This window comes from Lactuca saligna, chromosome 9 (assembly GCF_052625555.1).
Source record: "Lactuca saligna cultivar CGN05327 chromosome 9, ASM5262555v1, whole genome shotgun sequence".
NCBI classification, from domain to species: domain Eukaryota; kingdom Viridiplantae; phylum Streptophyta; class Magnoliopsida; order Asterales; family Asteraceae; genus Lactuca; species Lactuca saligna.
Genome location: NC_136425.1, coordinates 53,196,902 through 53,214,500, shown reverse-complemented (window position 1 = coordinate 53,214,500; position 17,599 = coordinate 53,196,902). Strand labels below are relative to the sequence as shown.

Below are 17,599 nucleotides of genomic sequence, written 5' to 3'. Positions count from 1 at the left end.
GGGTAGGCCGGGCACCCAGATATACCCGGCAGTATTCGGTCGCAAGGACCGAAGGGTAGGTCGGGCACCCAGATATGCCCGGCACTATTCGGTCGCAAGGACCGAAGGATCGTTCGGGCACCTAGATATGCCCGGCAGTATTCGGTCGCTAGGACCGAAGGGTAGGTCGGGCACCCAGATATGCCCGGCAGTATCCGGTCGCAAGGACCGAAGGGGTAGGTCGGGCACCCACATATGTCCGACAGTATATGTAGGTTATGTGATTTTATGGTATGCGGTACAGTGGGGGAATTCACTAAGCTTCGTGCTTACAGTTTTCAGTTTTGGTTTCAGGTACCTCTTCTTCGAAGGTGAAACTGGCGTGGTAGCGGCCCATCATACACACACTCCTTGTATTCCGCACTATGAGATTTCCTGGGGATCGTCCTCTTACATTGTTATGTTTTTATAAACTGAATTCCAGACACGCACACTTTTATGAATGATATGATCGGTGTATGTTTTACTACTAATGTTTTGCTAATTATATGTTTTCAAAAATGAAATTTTTGGCTCGTATTTTTGGGATGTTACAAGTTGGTATCAGAGCCCTGGTTTGAGGGATTTGGACACACCTTTGGGGGTGTTTGAACTCAAATCGAGGGATTAAAAGATTTTGGAAAAATAAAATGTTTTCTAAAAGGCTAAATAAAGGGTTTTAAGAAAGAACAAAGTGTGTGATGTGCGCGACTGGCCAAGCTCAAGTAAGTATTCCCCAAAGTACCCATACAAACTTATATTATGCTCATCAGTTTCAGTAGAACAGCATGATAGAATAGGACTAAGGATCTAGGAGTGATGCCTTATGTGTCTACTTTATGTGCTTCAGTGTATGAAAAGTTGCATGCTAGAATTGAGTAGACAGCAGTAGGATAGCCTATTTAGGTTATGCCTGATAGTACAAGTTATCATTGTATGCTAGTTCAGTTTTTTTCTCTACAAGGATAGATTTGCTTAAGATTGTTTCCTTTTTGTCCAAGTGTTGTTTGTTTTGTGCTATGTGGGTTTTGAGTGATGGGAGTTAGCTGTTAGGTGAATACGTTAAGGTCACATGTGATCAGGGTTGAATAATCTCAAAGTGTTGGATTTGACCCTATTGCGTAGCTCTTGTTTGAGTCCTAACCGTGGTAGGGATGAGTCCCTTACTCGAAGGATTATCCGAGCCTCGTCGCATGTGATTGTATTCAGGTAATAGCTAATTGGCATCACCAAGAGACCTTCAGCAGCTGAGGATTGGGTTGGGTGGAGTCAGAGGTTTCCTAGGGAAAGCCTAGGATAAGAATAGCAGTGATCAGCGGTAGTGACAAGGACCTGGTGGAGTCAAGGCAGTCCTTGGAGAAGGTACGGATAGATGTGGAAGGTAGTATGGGCCCGCACTAATGAAAGCAGAGGATTCGTACCTGAACCGAGGAAGGCCAAGATAAGACCTGGGAACTTGTAGTAGGTGTGATCCCTCCAGAGGTGTCAGTATCGCTAACAGTTGTTATTTCTTTTGCATTTCAAAATGGTGGTACTACGCTCGAGGCTAGCGGTTGGCAGTACAGGAGAGGGATCGGGTTCAGGATCAGGTTCAGAGCCAGTAGATGAGGGGCTATGGGAGTTCATCGCGTCAGAGATCACCAGAGGCATCCTTGATTCGACCCCTATTATCTTCGGGTCGATCAAGGAAGGGATATTGGAGTTGATGGAGGATCGCCTCCGGGCATTTAGGAGCGACATGGCATCTGGCCAGTCGGGATCCCGTACACTGTCCTTCAAGGACTTCCGGGGCAGTGGTGCGCCGGATTTTCACGGGGCGAAGGACCCCATAGCCGCCAGACGATGGATTGCAGACATCAAGTCTACGCAGATGATTAGCTCCTGCCCTGAGGGGTCGAAGGTGAGGTTCGTGGCGGGGTGTCTACGAGATCGAGCTAGGGATTGGTGGGAGTCCGTAAGTGACTCGTTGGGAGCCTCGGTTGTTGAGGCTATGACTTGGTCGGACTTCGCGACCAGGTTCAAGGCAGAGTTTGCGCCAGCTGTCGAGCTTCAGCAGCTGGCCAGGGAGTTCCTAGATATGAGACAGACGACAGAGACTGTGGCGGAGATCACTGCCAAGTTCTGGGAGAGGGCATTGCTGGTGCCCCAGTACGCGGGTGACGAGGATATGAGGAGGACCAGCTATCATGACATGCTACGAGCTGATATTCGGGAGCATGTCAGTTTTTCAGCTTTCCCTACCCTGGACTCTATGATTGCCAGGGAAAGGGAGAGGGAGATAGATCTGGAGCACATCCGGAAGAGAAAGGCGGAAGAGGGGCATGTTATGGGGGCTTCGGGAAAGAAGTCCAAGGGATTGGGTGCGGGGACGAAAGGCCAACAGGGACAGGACCGCTGTAAGAAATGCGGTAGGACGCATGAGGAAGCGTGCAAGATAGGATCGTCAGGCTGCTACAAGTGCGGCAAGTCAGGGCACTTCAGCCGGGATTGTACCGCCCCTGCACCTGTGATGCAGGCGGTTGAGTTTCTGTGTTTCCATTGTAACCAGAAGGGCCACAAGAAGGCCAATTGCCCCCAGTTGACAGCATCAGCGCTGGTTAAGGCACCAACTCCAGCTACCCTGCGGATTACAGATGGCCGGCAGGGCAAGGCAGAGGCTCCAGTGGTGAGGAGTCGGGCATTTCAGCTGACTGCAGAGGAGACACGCGCCGCACCGGATGTGGTGACGGGTATGATTCTTTCCCTCTATCTTTATTTTTATGATGTTGTGTTATTGATATGTGCCCTGTGTTCATGCGTTAGGATCGTTCCATGTGAATGGTATCCCAGTTCAGGTGTTGTTTGACTCGGGTGCCACCCGGTCATTTGTTTCCCTTGCGCTTAGCAAGAAATTTACTGAGTCATCGGGCATGTTGGATTGCCTTTAGAGGTAGAGATTGTCGATGATCGATCGGTACGAGCAACAGCAGTGTTCAGGGATTGTGTTCTGAGGTTATTCGAGGAGCGCTATTTGGTGGATTTGGTTCCCATCCCGTTGCAGGGGAACAAGGTGATTATAGGCATGGATTGGTTGAGCCCTAATGGGGCGGTGATAGATTGTGCACAACAGCTAGTGCGGATCAGGACCTCGAGTGGGGGAGAGTTGGTGATCCACGGCGAGAGGCTGCAGCATGGACCTGCAGTATGTTCGGCAGCGAGGGCTAGGCGCTACCTTCAACAGGGTTACGCGGGATATGTCGCGTATGTTTTGGATACTCGGGAGACGGGTAAAGCGATGGTGAGCGAGGTTCCAGTGGTGCGAGACTACGCTGATGCATTTCCGGAGGAGCTTCCTGGAATACCTCCGGAGCATCACGTAGAGTTCAGGATCGACCTAGTTCCTGGTGCTACTCCGATAGCCAGGGCACCCTATCGGTTGGCTCCTCCCGAGATGCAGGAGTTGTATACGTAGCTGCAGGAGCTACTAGACAAGGGATTTATTCGACCGAGCAGTTCACCCTGGGGAGCCCCGATCCTATTTGTGAAAAAGAAGGACGAGTCGCATCGGATGTGTATAGATTACCAGGAACTGAATAAGGTAACGGTGAAAAACCGTTACCCACTCCCGAGGATTAATGACCTCTTTGACCAGTTACAGGGAGCATCTTGGTTCTCCAAGATCGATTTGCGTTCAGGTTATCATCAGATGAGGGTCAGAGAGGAGGATGTACAGAAGACCGCATTCCGGACGCGCTATGGCCATTATGAGTTCGTGGCGATGCCGTTTGGGTTCACCAATGCTCCTGCCGCATTCATGGACCTCATGAACCACGTGTGTAGACCGATGTTGTATCGGTCAGTGACAGTTTTCATTGATGACATCTTGGTTTATTTCAAGATGTAGGAGGAGCACGAGAAGCATCTGAGAGAGGTTTTGGAAACCTTGAGGAGGGAGAGCTTGTACGCCAAGTTCTCCAAATGTGAGTTTTGGTTGCACGAGGTGCAGTTTCTTGGGCACCTCGTCAACCAGAACGGGATTTCAGTAGACCCGGCCAAGGTGGAGGCCGTGATGAGATGGGAGATTCCGAAGTCTCCATCCAAGATTCGGAGTTTCCTAGGATTAGCAGGATATTATCGGAGATTCATTCAGGATTTCTCCAAGATAGTCATACCCCTGACACGGTTGACTAGGAAAACCATGGTCTTTCGATGGGGGCCTGAGCAGCAGGCGATGTTCAAGATTCTGAGGCAGAGATTGTGTGAGGCGCCGATCTTAGCCCTACCCGAGGGCGTAGAGGATTTTGTGGTGTACTGTGATGCATCTATCTTGGGCTTAGGCGTAGTATTGATGCAGAGGGGGCATGTCATTGCTTATGCCTCGAGGCAGCTGAAGCCTCACGAGGCGAACTACCCGACGCATGATTTAGAATTGGGGGTGCTGGTCTTCGCCCTCAAGATATGGCGGCATTACCTCTACGGGGTTCGATGTACCATTTTCACGGACGACAAGAGTTTGAGGTACCTCATGGATCAGCCGAATCTGAACATGAGGCAGCGCCGGTGGTTGGACGTGTTGAAGGATTATGATTGCGAGATCTTTTATCACCCGGGGAAGGCCAATGTGGTGGCCGATGTGCTTAGCCGCAAGGCGGCGCCGATCAGGGATATTTGCATGAGGATGACTGTAGTGACTCCCCTATTAGAACAGATTCGGGAAGCTCAGCAGGAGGCTATGAAGGAGGAACATCGGAAGAGTGAGTGTATAGTGGGTCAAGTCACCTCCTTCGATTATGATAGCCGAGGATTATTGACACTACACCGTAGGGTGTGGGTGACGTATCACGGAGGCGTGCGCCAGATTTTGATGGAGGAGGCACACAAATCCCGATTCTCTATTCATCCAGGGGCGACGAAGATGTATCGGGATCTTCGCCTAGACTATTGTGGCCCTGCATGAAGCGGGATGTGGCGTGGTATGTCGAGCGGTGTTTGACCTGCAGGAAGGTCAAGGCCGAGCATTAGAGACCGCATGGCAAGATGCAGTCGTTGGATATCCCGTTGTGGAAATGGGGGGATATTACGATGGATTTTATCACGAAGCTCCCCAGGACGGCGCGAGGAGTAGATTCGATTTGGGTCATCGTGGATCGATTGACCAAGAGCGCCCATTTTATTCCGATTCAGGACAGTATCTCGGCTAAAAAGTTGGCCGATATCTATATTAGGGAGATAGTGGCACAGCACGGGGTGCCAGTGTCAGTGATATCAGATCGAGATGTGCGGTTCACTTCCAGGTTTTGGAAGAGGTTTCATGATGAGTTGGGCACTCGTCTGCATTTTAGCACCACCTTTCACCCGCAGACGGATGGTCAGAGCGAGCGGACCATCCAGACTTTGGAGGATATGTTGCGGGCATGCGTGTTAGACTCCGTTGGTAGTTAGGATACCTATCTTCCCTTGGCTGAGTTCTCGTACAACAACAGCTACCACGCGAGTATTGACCGTCCCCCATTCGAGATGTTGTACGGAAGGAGGTGTAGGACCTCGATATGTTGGGGTGAAGTTGTTCAAAGGGTCATGGGGAGCACCGAGGTGGTGCTCAAGACGACCAAGAGGATCCAGCAGGTTCGAAGCAGGCTTCATACTGCACAGTGTCGGCAGAAAAGTTACGCCGACAAGCGTCGATCAGACCTGGAGTTCCAGGTCGGGGATATGGTTCTCCTGAAGGTGTCGCCTTGGAAAGGCGTCATTCGATTCAGGAAGCGGGGCAAGTTGGGCCCGAGATACATTGGTCCGTTCAGGGTTGTAGCTCGGGTGGGTAGGGTAGCATATAGGTTAGATCTGCCAGCCAAGCTCAATCAGATCCGCAGCACCTTCCATGTCTCCCAGCTGCGGAAGTGCCTCGTGGATGATTCAGCGGTGGTGCCGTTAGAGGATATACAGGTTGATGACAGCCTGAATTACATTGAGCGCCCAGTCGCAGTCCTCGATCGGAAGTCGAAGGATCTAAGGAACAAGAGGGTGGAACTAGTGAAAGTGCAATGGCAGCACCGTAAGGGTTCGGAATGGACTTGGGAGTCGGTAGAAGAAATGATGGAGCATTACCCCGGGTTGTTTCAGGATCGAGTGGCAGACTTCGAGGACGAAGTCTAAAATAAGTGGGGGAGATTTGTAGCACCTTGTTTCTGGTACGTAAAATTTATCTTAGTATTTTTCATTTTTAGCCTTGGACTCGGCAAGTTGTAGGTCCGACTCACCGAGTAGGGATGGGGTTCGGAAGACGTTTAAGTTGGCGACTCGACGAGTCCATATTCTGGACTCGGAGAGTCCCCGCTGTCTGATGAAACCCTAAATTTCAAGGGTTTTCACCTTATTTAAACCCTCTTATCTGCCCCTAAGCTCGCCCCCTTCGCCCTCAGAGCTCTCCATAATGTCTAACCCTTGTTCCTTGTGAGATTGAAGTGCTTTGGTGTGTTTTCTTGAAGATTTTGAGAGAAAAGGAGAGTAGATCAAGAAGAAAAGAAGGAGGCCATCTTGGTGTTATTTCAGTGATTTCCTTGAGGTATAACCCAATTTCCCTCTATTTTCATGCTCATTATCCCTTGTAGCTCCATGAAAGCCCTTCTTGGACCTTTTTCCCAAGCTTGTTGTGTCTTAGGGTTCGTAATAAGTTGTTTAGCCTCTAGATCTAGGCATGAATGAGCTCCAGGAGCTTGGATCTATTGCCTTTATGGAGCCATAGTGCATGAAAGCCCTAGATCTACTCTTTTGGTGCATTTTGAGCCCTAAAACCCTCATGGGTGTTTATTTACACGTAAAGTTGGAAACTTTACGTGTAAACCAGGCCCTAGGAACCCAGATCTATGAATGGAATGGGTTAGATTCAAGCAGAATCGCGTGTATAGTAATTGCATGCGGCAGACTCGGCGAGTCGAGTCGCGAGTCCCCGAGTTTTCCCCCTTTGCGTGTTTGCGGGTTTGAGTAGTGAGTCATAGGGTGTGACTCAGTGGGTTGGAAGCCAGACTCACTCATGTAGTAACTCGACGAGTCAATGCCATGACTCGGCGAGTTCAAGGCAATCTCCTTGCCTCAAGAATGGACTCGGCGAGTTGTTCATACAACTCGGCGAGTCTCAGCATAGAGTGTTCTTTAGATGAAGATGAACTCGATGAGTTGTTCATACAACTCGGCAAGTAGAATGAAGAACGTTTGGTCATCAGCTTAGAAGGAAAACTCGTCGAGTCAATGCCAAACTCAACGAGTAGAGATGGGTTCGTGGTCAGACAAAGGGATAGGGACTCGACGAGTTGACAAGCCAACTCAGCGAGTCGGGTCTACTGGTAGTTGACTTTGACTTATGGCTTGGTTAAGGGTAAATGGTCAGTTTACCCTGAGGTCGGTTATCAGTATTTGACTGAGTGTTTGGTGGGAATTGCAGCCGGAGGATTTCCGGAGCAACAGCAGCAGACAGACAGTTCCCACACAGAGCAGCAGCTACGAGGTGAGTTGCTTTCCAGTAGTGGTGGGTCTACTGCCACAATGCCATCCCACCAATAGGAGTTGCATGATAGATGATGGTCTCCGTGATATTCATCTAGGGTTGCTACTACATGTGTTATGTTTATGTGCTAGTATGATATGATGCTATGTGATATGTGTTATGTGGTAGTAGTAGGGGTGAAATAGTCCCCAGTATTCGGTCGCAAGGACCGAAGGGTAGGCCGGGCACCCAGATATGCCCGGCAGTATTCGGTCGCAAGGACCGAAGGGTAGGTCGGGCACCCAGATATGCCCAGCAGTATTCGGTCGCAAGGACCGAAGGGTAGGTCGGGCACCCAGATATGCATGGCAGTATTCGGTCGAAAGGACCAAAGGGTAGGTCGGGCACCCAGATATGTTCGGCGGTATCCGGTCACAAGGACCGAAGGGGTAGGTCGGGCACCCAGATATGACTGGCAGTATATGTATGTTATGTGATTTTATGGTATGCGGTACAGTGGGGGAACTCAATAAGCTTCGTGCTTACAGTTTTCAGTTTTGGTTTCAGGTACCACTTCTTCGAAGGGGAAAGAGTTGGAAGCCTGACTCACTCATGTAGTAACTCGACGAGTCAATGCCATGACTCGGCGAGTTCAAGGCAATCTCCTTGCCTCAAGAACGGACTCGGCGAGTTGTTCATACAACTCGACGAGTCTCAGCGTAGAGTGTTCTTTAGATGAAGATGAACTCGATGAGTTGTTCATACAACTCAGCGAGTAGAATGAAGAATATTTGTTCATCAGCTTAGAAGGAAAACTCGTCGAGTCAATGCCAAACTTGACGAGTAGAGATGGGTTAGTGGTCAGAAAAAGGGATAGGGACTCGGTGTGTTGACAAGCCAACTCAGCGAGTCGGGTCTACTGGTAGTTGATTTTGACTTATGGTTTGGTTAAGGGTAAATGGTCAGTTTACCCTGAGTTCGGTTAGCAGTATTTGACTAAGTGTTTGGTGGGAATTGCAACTGGAGGATTTCCGGAGCAGCAGCAGACAGACAGACAGACAGTTCCCACACAGAGTAACAGCTACGAGGTGAGTTGCCTTCCAGTAGCGGTGGGTCTACGGCCACAATGTCAGCCCACCAGTAGGAGTTGCATGATAGATGATGGTCTCCGTGATATTCATCTAGGGTTGCTACTAACTGTGTTATGTTTATGTGCTAGTATGATATGATGCTATGTGATATGTGTTATGTGGTAGTAGTAGGGGTGAAATAGTCCCCAGTATTCGGTCGCAAGGACCGAAGGGTAGGCTGGGCACCCAGATATGCCCGGCAGTATTCGGTCGCAAGGACCGAAGGGTAGGTCGGGCACCCAGATATGCCCGGCACTATTCGATCGCAAGGACCGAAGGGTCGTTCGGGCACCCAGATATGCCCGGCAGTATTCAGTCGCTAGGACCGAAGGGTAGGTCGGGCACCCAGATATACCCGGCAGTATCCGGTCGCAAGGACCGAAGGGGTAGGTCGGGCACCCAGATATGCCCGGCAGTATATGTATGTTATGTGATTTTATGGTATGCGGTACAGTGGGGGAATTCACTAAGCTTCGTGCTTACAGTTTTCAGTTTTGGTTTCAGGTACCTCTTCTTCGAAGGTGAAACTGGCGTGGTAGCGGCCCATCATACACACACTCCTTGTATTCCGCACTATGAGATTTCCTGGGGATTGTCCTCTGACGTTGTTATGTTTTTATAAACTGAATTCCAGACACGCACACTTTTATGAATGATATGATCGGTGTATGTTTTACTACTAATGTTTTGTTAATTATATGTTTTCAAAAATGAAATTTTTGGCTCGTATTTTTGGGATGTTACATCCTAGGTTGACCAACTCGCCAAGTCCACCTTTCGACTCGCCGAGTTCTATCGAGCTATTCAGTCGCGACTTGGCTCATCCACTCGTCGAGTCCCTCTACAGACTCGTCGAGTTCTAATAATTGAAATCGGGACAAAACGATACGACTCATCGAGTCCCCCTATGGACTTGGTGAGTCCTTCTGTCTGTTTGGCCATCTTAATAGATTAAGCCCCTATCTTCTAGATCCAAGGTTCTTAGTTAGTTTTCCCACTAAAAAGGCCTTTCTAAGGGTAGAGTTTCCAACTTTACCTGTCCATAACTCTTCTAAAAGGGTTTAGACAAAACCCTAATTCCTATAAGACATGGATCTTGTCCAAAAGGTCATAGAATCTTAAACCCACACATACAAACCTAGATCTATGGTTCTAACATTTGTTAGACATATCAAGTTCCGAGCTTTCTTCCCATGCATAGTCTTTAGGGCTAAAAAGACCATAAACTTGCTCATATGCTTGCATGGGGATTCCATGGTCATAAAGTTTTCACCTTTATGCCATGGAACCCTTTCTAGATCCTAGATCTGAGATATAAACCACTTGAGACGTCCCAACTCCAAGAACCAAGGTTCTTGAACCAAAACTTTCATAAAATGGAAACAAATAGATCTAAGAGGAGAATGATCAAGTTGGAAACTTGATTACCAGAAAATGTAGCAAATGGAGTGTAGTTCCTGTATCTACTCATTCCCTCTTGAGTCTCCTATCTTCTACTTCTTCCACAAGCTTCAAAAGACACAAACTAACACTCAAATGGAAAGTAATAGCTCAAGATCACTTATGGAGGATTAGGGTTTCGAAGTTAGGGTTTTGGAGGTGATGGAGGTTGGAATGGAGGCCATATATGATGCTTAAATAGGGTGCAAAAACCCTGAAAATAGGGTTTCCTCCAAGCAGACCTACTCGTGGAGTCCAGGCTTGGACTCGTCGAGTAGACCATTTAAATCTCCGCGTCCTTTTTGGCATCTACTCTACGAGTTAGGGCTACCAACTCATCGAGTGGCTTTTACAAAAATTAAAATTAATTGAACTGATGTGTACCAGGAATGGGGTGTTACACTCACACACTTAACAAGCTCAAATCACTCAAAGTCTCAATGAAATATGGAAAAACCCTAAAAGCTTCCTATCAATAAGATCTAAACAGTATAATGAGTAAGGTGATGACTTTTACCTTCCAATAGAAGCTCAAGTTGTATGAACACTAGATTCCCACAGTCCTTCCCCGTTCCTTGCTTGATTCTCTCTTCTTCTCTTCCAATGGATCACAAAACACTCAAATATTAGCTCTCTTTTCTCTTTTAGCTCACTATGGTCGATTAGGGTTTCACTCAGGGAAGTAAAGTGGCTGGTGAGGCGGAAATGAGGGCTTAAGGCCCTTTAAATAAGACACAAACCTGGAAATCTAGGGTTTCTTCTCACAGCGCCAACTTGCCGAGTTGGTTGTAAAACCCACGTGGCCAATTCGACTCTACTCGACGAGTTGGGGCACCCACTCATCAAGTTGCTCAATTAACTCATAAATAAATATATAAATATTATACATGGGAGTCGGGATGTTACAGACATCCACTTTGTTTGCAACAAAGTCACAACTAGCCAAGTACGATATCCCTTCGGCTCTTCAGTATGCTGACATATTCACCAAAGGGCTTCCTACATCTTTGTTTACAAATTTTTGAGACAATTTAAGCATCCAGAGTGATCCTACCGCTCGAACTATCAGGTGGGGCGGGGGTACTAATGTATATTGTGTATCATTCTTTGTATTGTATCTAGCCCAATAGCTAGTCCATTAGTAGTAGATCTTAAGCTCACTGTATTATGTATTTATATTGCATTGTTTAATGAAATAGGCATGGGGAATTGATTAGTCAAACACTTTGGTGCTAAGTAGAAAATTTGGAAATGGTTTGACTATTCAGTTTTGGAAAGATATTTGGTTTAGAAATCAATTGTTTGCTGATGTTTTTCATCATTTATTTCAACTTGAATCTGATCAAGATTATGTTATCGTTGATAGAAAAACTATTCATGGTTGACATTGGCATTAAAAGAGAAATGTTAGGGGTGGAGAAGAGAGCACTCAATTATCCTTATTGAGGAATATTAGTCCTGATATTACTCTTTCTATTTATAATGATGGATGGATTTGGAATTTAGGTTATGATGGTGCAAAATGATGGTGCTTTTACAGTTGCGGGCACGGACTCGGTAGAATCGGTACATCCCTGGTAAGGTTGATATTTTTGTGTGGCCATCTTTTTTAGATAGATTACCTAATCGTAGTAACTTGGATCACCGTGTTATTGATGTGCCTTCTTTATTATGTCCTTATTGTAATCTGGAATAGGAACAATTGGATCACTTGTTTATCAGATATGAGGTAGCAGCTAGAACATGGGATGCTATCTTTAAATGGATGGATGTTAGCATTGGTCGGTTTATCTCGATTGTGACTATATTTGACAAGGTGGATGGTTTCAAGTGCAATGCAAATAAAAAGAGTGATTTGGATGTGATTGTGGCAATGGTGATCAAGTTTTTATGAAAGTTTCGAAATGATAAGGTTTTTGGTGATGGCAAGATGAGAAAAAACAACATTTTTATGCTATACGAGAGCTCTCTTTTCTTTGTTTTAGTAATAGATATAGTAAACGTAATTTTAAATAGCTCGATTGGTTGATCAATCCTTTGACTTTATTTAATTTTTGGTTTTCCTCTAGCTTCTTGTTGTTTTTCAATTTTATTTTATGGTTGGTTGTTTCAAATAAAACAACTTAGTTAGTTTTATAAAATTTAAAAGGTGATAGGTACTTTTATGCAAATCAGGTTTAGGCGACGTTGTCAGGGAACGACTTATTTGATTTTTAATTTAATTACTTTTAGTTATTCGATCCATTTTGTGAGGTAAAAACCGCAAAAGTTATTTTTCTGCATTATTTGAATTTTTTATGTTTGTTCAGTAGCCATGTCTTGGTCAATGTTTGTTCGGTTTTTACTTTTTGTTAAGTTCGTTTTTACGTATTATGGATACTGTTATTTTTCAACATCAAATTAGACTGATAATACTGTTATTTTTCAACATCAAATTAGACTCCTACCAAGTTGAAATTTCTTCACCTTTCCTTATTATATCCCAAACTAGCATCTTGTTATGGTTGACTTGATCATAATTAATTAAGTGGACACAATATTGTTGATGCATTCATAAGACTCATAACACATATAAGTTGTAACTATTTGTTATTTGTTACAATTAAATTAAAGAAGCATTTTTCCTTCTATATGTCATAAGCATAAATGCAATGAACTAGAATTAATTTTCCTAATCTTCCAACATTCTACAACAGCTTCAGCAATCTAATATTGCCAAATAACAAAAGAAGCTTATAATTTCGCAAATACAATATAGAAAAATAACATAAAAATATTAAAAATTTCAACAAAAAAACCAACATGTTTTAGATTAACACAAGGCAGTCTACCATATATGTTATTGCAATACATGTAAGCAGATTTGAATGAAGACTAAGATCTCGTTTGATAGTTGTTGTTTTTATGCAAATCAAACAATATTTCTGGTTCATTTAGCCAAAAAGATTTGTTTGGACCTGAAGAAATATATATATCAAACGGGACCTAAATGTAGCCAATTAACTCATACCAATCATACTAATTCATAATAGAAATAGAGAACTAGAACTACATATCAAACAATTCAATTAGCCACACCTAGCAAATACACAAACAAATAAAATCCCCCAACTTATGTCTAGATATAGATTTAACATGATTTAGAGTGAAATTCGACGAATAAAGAAGGATTATTATGATTCAAAAAGGGCTAAGGAGATGAGAGATAGATGGTTTGGGCTCCGAGTTCATGCCAATGATGATGACCAAGGGTATAAATCTCTAATGAGTGATGACTTTAGCTTTCTTCATTGTCATTCCATTCCTTCAAGAGCTTCGATGTTGATTTATCATGTGATGACTTTGATCCTCTCGATGATTTACCCTTTGTCTTCAAAACCACCTTCGATGAACTAGAACTTAAAAGTTCAATGAAAAAAATAGTTTTTAGCCGAAACAAATAAGTTGTAACATTTTGATTTACATTTTGAATTTATCATCATATTTAACATTAAATTTTAGATATTAAACTAAGCATATATTAGGTTGAAATTTTCAAGAGTTAAATTGGAATTAGATTAAAAAATATTTCAATGCGTGATTTTAAAAAAGAAGTATAAGTTATTGAGGCTTTAAATAAATATGGTTGAATTAAGTTGTCTATTATAATAAATATATAGATAATTAAATACTATGAATGATAAAAACCAAAAAATAAAAATAAAAATAAAAATAAAAATAAAAATAAAAATAAATTAAAAATTAAAAATTAAAAATTATGGAGCTTTCAAATAAATACGTTTGTAGCAAATTGGTAAACACTAAAATACACATAATAAAAAACAAATACTTTGTTTATAAAAATAAAAATAAAAATTTACAACTCTTAAACAATCATATAGTTTAATGTAAATGTCAACCCATCAACCTAATTCAGATAAAACCACGAAGTAAAAAAAATAATAATAATAAATAAAATAAAATAAACATTCTAATTCCTTTAACAAATCCAAAACAACAATAATCCATTTCCTTTCATGCCTTTGTTGCTTTCAGCATACAAAGAATATAATAACCCTACACTTTTTTTTTACCAACAAGAACACTTCTCCACCTAAAAAATAAAAATAAAAAATCACCCAACAGGCAATCTCCTTCGAACAATTAAACTAAATCCCACCTCAAATCATCATATAAATAATAACAACAAACACCACTAGAATCTTAGATTTCAGTTTCAGCAATCCTTCTATCCTCAAAGCATCTGAACTCGATATTCTTTGTGGTCTGAAATCCAAAAAATTAAAATATATTAATAAATCACCGATTAATCTCAAATCTAAAATAAGAAACTGTTTAAAAGGTTGTATATATGCATACTTTTGAAAATGAGCAAGAGCACCACAAAACAAGACATTTCCAGGTGGGGGCATTTCGGTCTTTTGATCATCATCTTCAGGGTTTACAATTCGCATGTAAGTTTCTTGACCTAAATACCACCGGTCAAGATTGACTGCCCTAAGATTCCACGCTCCGACATTATCAAGATACACAAGAATCGCCGTCCACCCTCCCGGAAAAACCTATAAATTTCAATATTTTTCATTTACATTTTTTCTTTAAAAAAAAAAAAAAACAACCAAAAAAAATTAATTAAAAAAAGTCAAAAAGAAACCTGAGTTGTAGATCGCGCTATTGCATCCCATCTGTTATAAGAACCCCTACTGTTTTCCGTCCATTCCCCATATGCCATCCTATATATACATATAATATATTAAAATACAAAATATTAAAATCCACGTGTCAATTATTTAAAAAAATAAAAAGAAAAATATATATATATATATATATCCATACCCGACAACAAAAAACGAATATCCATCCATATGAAAGCTTTGAACAACAGTATCATTATTTTCCAATACGATTTCCACAAAAGCTTTATACGTAGCATTAATAAGCGATCTATCCATCGTAGGAGGTCTATCCAAGGGCAAATTCGGAAAATCAAGTTTATAAGAACCCTTGACTTTATAATTATCCGCAAGCCTCACAGGCGTTTCAGGATTCACAAACGAAATCCCATTAAATGTCGCCCGTTTCTTCCCATTAATCATGACAGGTGGCACGCTTTTCAACACATACACATCCGTCACATTTATCGACCCGTATCGAAACGACCCTTGCGGGTTTGGGCGGGCCCCACTTGCGGTGTTGTTCATCCTGATGGACATGGCTTGATTTACTGCAAAGGAATTGTCATTTGCATCGTTGGGCGGGTCGGGCAGGGGACCGGATGCCCGGGATTTGGAATTTGAGTAGTGCAAAATAGCGACGCCTGTGACCTGATTCCATTCCGATTGGTTTACGAATCTTGCACTTGCGACAACGTAGTAATCACTGGTTCCATTCTGGTCCATTGTAACGAGAAAGGAATAGGATTGGCCTACGTGGATGTCTAAACTTGAATAGTTTTGTTGGGATGTGTAATGTCCTTCTGCTTCTGCTAAAACTAAAGTGTGACTTTGGATTCTGAAGTTTAAACAAGTTGAAATTCCAACATTTACCACACGAATTCGGTAAGTTTTCCCTGCAGTAAATGGAAAACGACATTCAGATAATTTACATTAGAGAAGATTCATGAAATAGTATAGGTTAAAAAAAAGTATGAGTGTTTCTAATGTGGACAAATAAAATAGTTTTTTGTTCTTGAAAGAATCATGAAGATAAAGAATTAAAGATTATATCAAAAAACACAAATTAAGAAAATCTACCTGGATCAACATTAAGTGTCTCATGTTCAATTCCATCGGGAACAGAGGAGTTATATTGAAAAGGACCTTTGCCATTAATGAGAACTCCATCTGGCATACCGAGTTCCTTTCCAGCATCAAGTGAAGCTCTTAATTCCTTAATTCAAATAAGATAAACCATAGATATGAAATTAGATACATAATAAACGCAACACGATTCTTAATAAAGTGTGAAATTGCAAATATAAATATACCTTATGGCTTCGAGTATACCAATCACCAATAGTAATGACAATATCTCCATCAGGGGTATTGAATGGCAATGAAATAACTTTTCGGTTTGTGATGATAAATCCACCAAATCCACCTGAAGCCCTTTGAAAATTAATAGATGGAGCATAATAATAGCTTCCGATTTGATCTTTGACTTGAAACTGATAAGTCCAGTTCCATTTTGCAGGAATTGGACAATTGGTGCCGAGAACTCCATCTTGCCAAGAAGTTCTCCTCATTTCTATTCCAGGCCTATCAAAAGATGATTTGTTTTGTGAATTTAGATCAAATGAAATGAAACTGTAATTGTATGGATTAAGGTAGTAGGGAAATGATACCATGTAACAAGGAGGCTTTCGTCCAATCTGTTCTTGACATTGACAACTACATTGTAATTTGTTGTAACATTTAGGGTTGGGCCTGGAAACTTTCCATTCACTGCAATCACCTGTAATTTGAGTTTTATACAGAAAGAAATCGAAATGAGAAGTGACAAATATGGCAAAAAGTTATACGATAGAAATTTTCAAATGATAAGATTGATTTGAAAAAGGGTGGAAAAAAGGTGAACAGAAACCAAAAACAAAATAGCAAAAAATCCTAAAGGAGGTTTTTACCCTTTTGTGTGTGTGAGCTGGGGGAGGGGAAGTAAAAATCTAAAAATCACTCTAGATTTAATTTCTCCAGTATAATGATCAAAAGAGGGAAATCATTTAGGCATCACATCGAACACTTGATAACCATTCATAAAGCATAAGCATCACTAAACAATCAAAACCCATACTCAGAAACACGAAACAGAGCACATGAGAAGAGAGGAACACACCTGTTGAGGAACACCAAGTGGAGAAGCTGTAATATAAGAGAAGTCGAGTTCGAAATTTGCAAACGGGTCAGCAGCTAAACAAAACCCACAAAACAGCAAACCAATGTAGACGAAAGAGTACAAAGTTAACCCAAACGATGCCATTTTGAGCTGATTTGAAGTCGATTTTCAATGGGTTTTGAGGATTCTTAACATGATCGGAGACAGAGAAGAAAGCGGCTAGTTTCTTATTCAAATGCGTGTTTTGTGTGTTGAAAACACGAGAGCGGCAGAATATCGAATACGTTGCCCTACCAACTCTGCCTCAATCATATTCGTTTAAACCGGCGTGATATATGGGTTTTTATAGCCGGTTCCAGGCTAAACCGGTTAATGGCATTTGTAAGATAACTAAAGGGACCCATAAGTATGTGTGTAATCAACCCGAGGAAATATGGAGTAATTATTGAAAAAAAAAAAATAGACAAGAAAAAATAGTCATATTTAAAAAGGTGGCGTTTTATGAAATAGACACATGAGGATGTGACGTTTTAGAAAATAGTCATTAATTTAAAAATCCTTTAAAATAACTATTTATATTCATTAGGTACCATTCATCTTGACAAAAATATATCTATAATAAGGTGGAAGGTAGGTATACACATGGCTACCATACCTTCGATGTGTAGTATATACCATATAGCCGTGGAAGTATTATTGTTTTTTAGCACAAACTCGAATT

The 17,599-nt window shown here is 42.4% G+C and overlaps 1 protein-coding gene and 1 pseudogene across 1 annotated transcript; both read right to left on the bottom strand.

Annotated features, from left to right (window-relative positions):
- Window positions 1-13,227: 13,227 nt before the first annotated feature.
- LOC145016342 (mitochondrial import receptor subunit TOM7-1 pseudogene) lies at window positions 13,228-14,055 on the bottom strand (annotated as a pseudogene).
- SKS2 (SKU5 similar 2) lies at window positions 14,000-17,210 on the bottom strand. Its single transcript, XM_078974042.1, has 8 exons — window positions 16,879-17,210; window positions 16,391-16,500; window positions 16,034-16,304; window positions 15,801-15,936; window positions 14,884-15,616; window positions 14,702-14,780; window positions 14,407-14,609; window positions 14,000-14,313 (listed from the first exon to the last, which is right to left on the bottom strand). Exons 1-8 carry the CDS (start codon window positions 17,020-17,022, stop codon window positions 14,208-14,210), a joined length of 1,782 nt encoding a protein of 593 aa, XP_078830168.1. The 5' UTR covers window positions 17,023-17,210; the 3' UTR covers window positions 14,000-14,207.
- Between the last annotated feature and the right edge of the window lie 389 nt (window positions 17,211-17,599).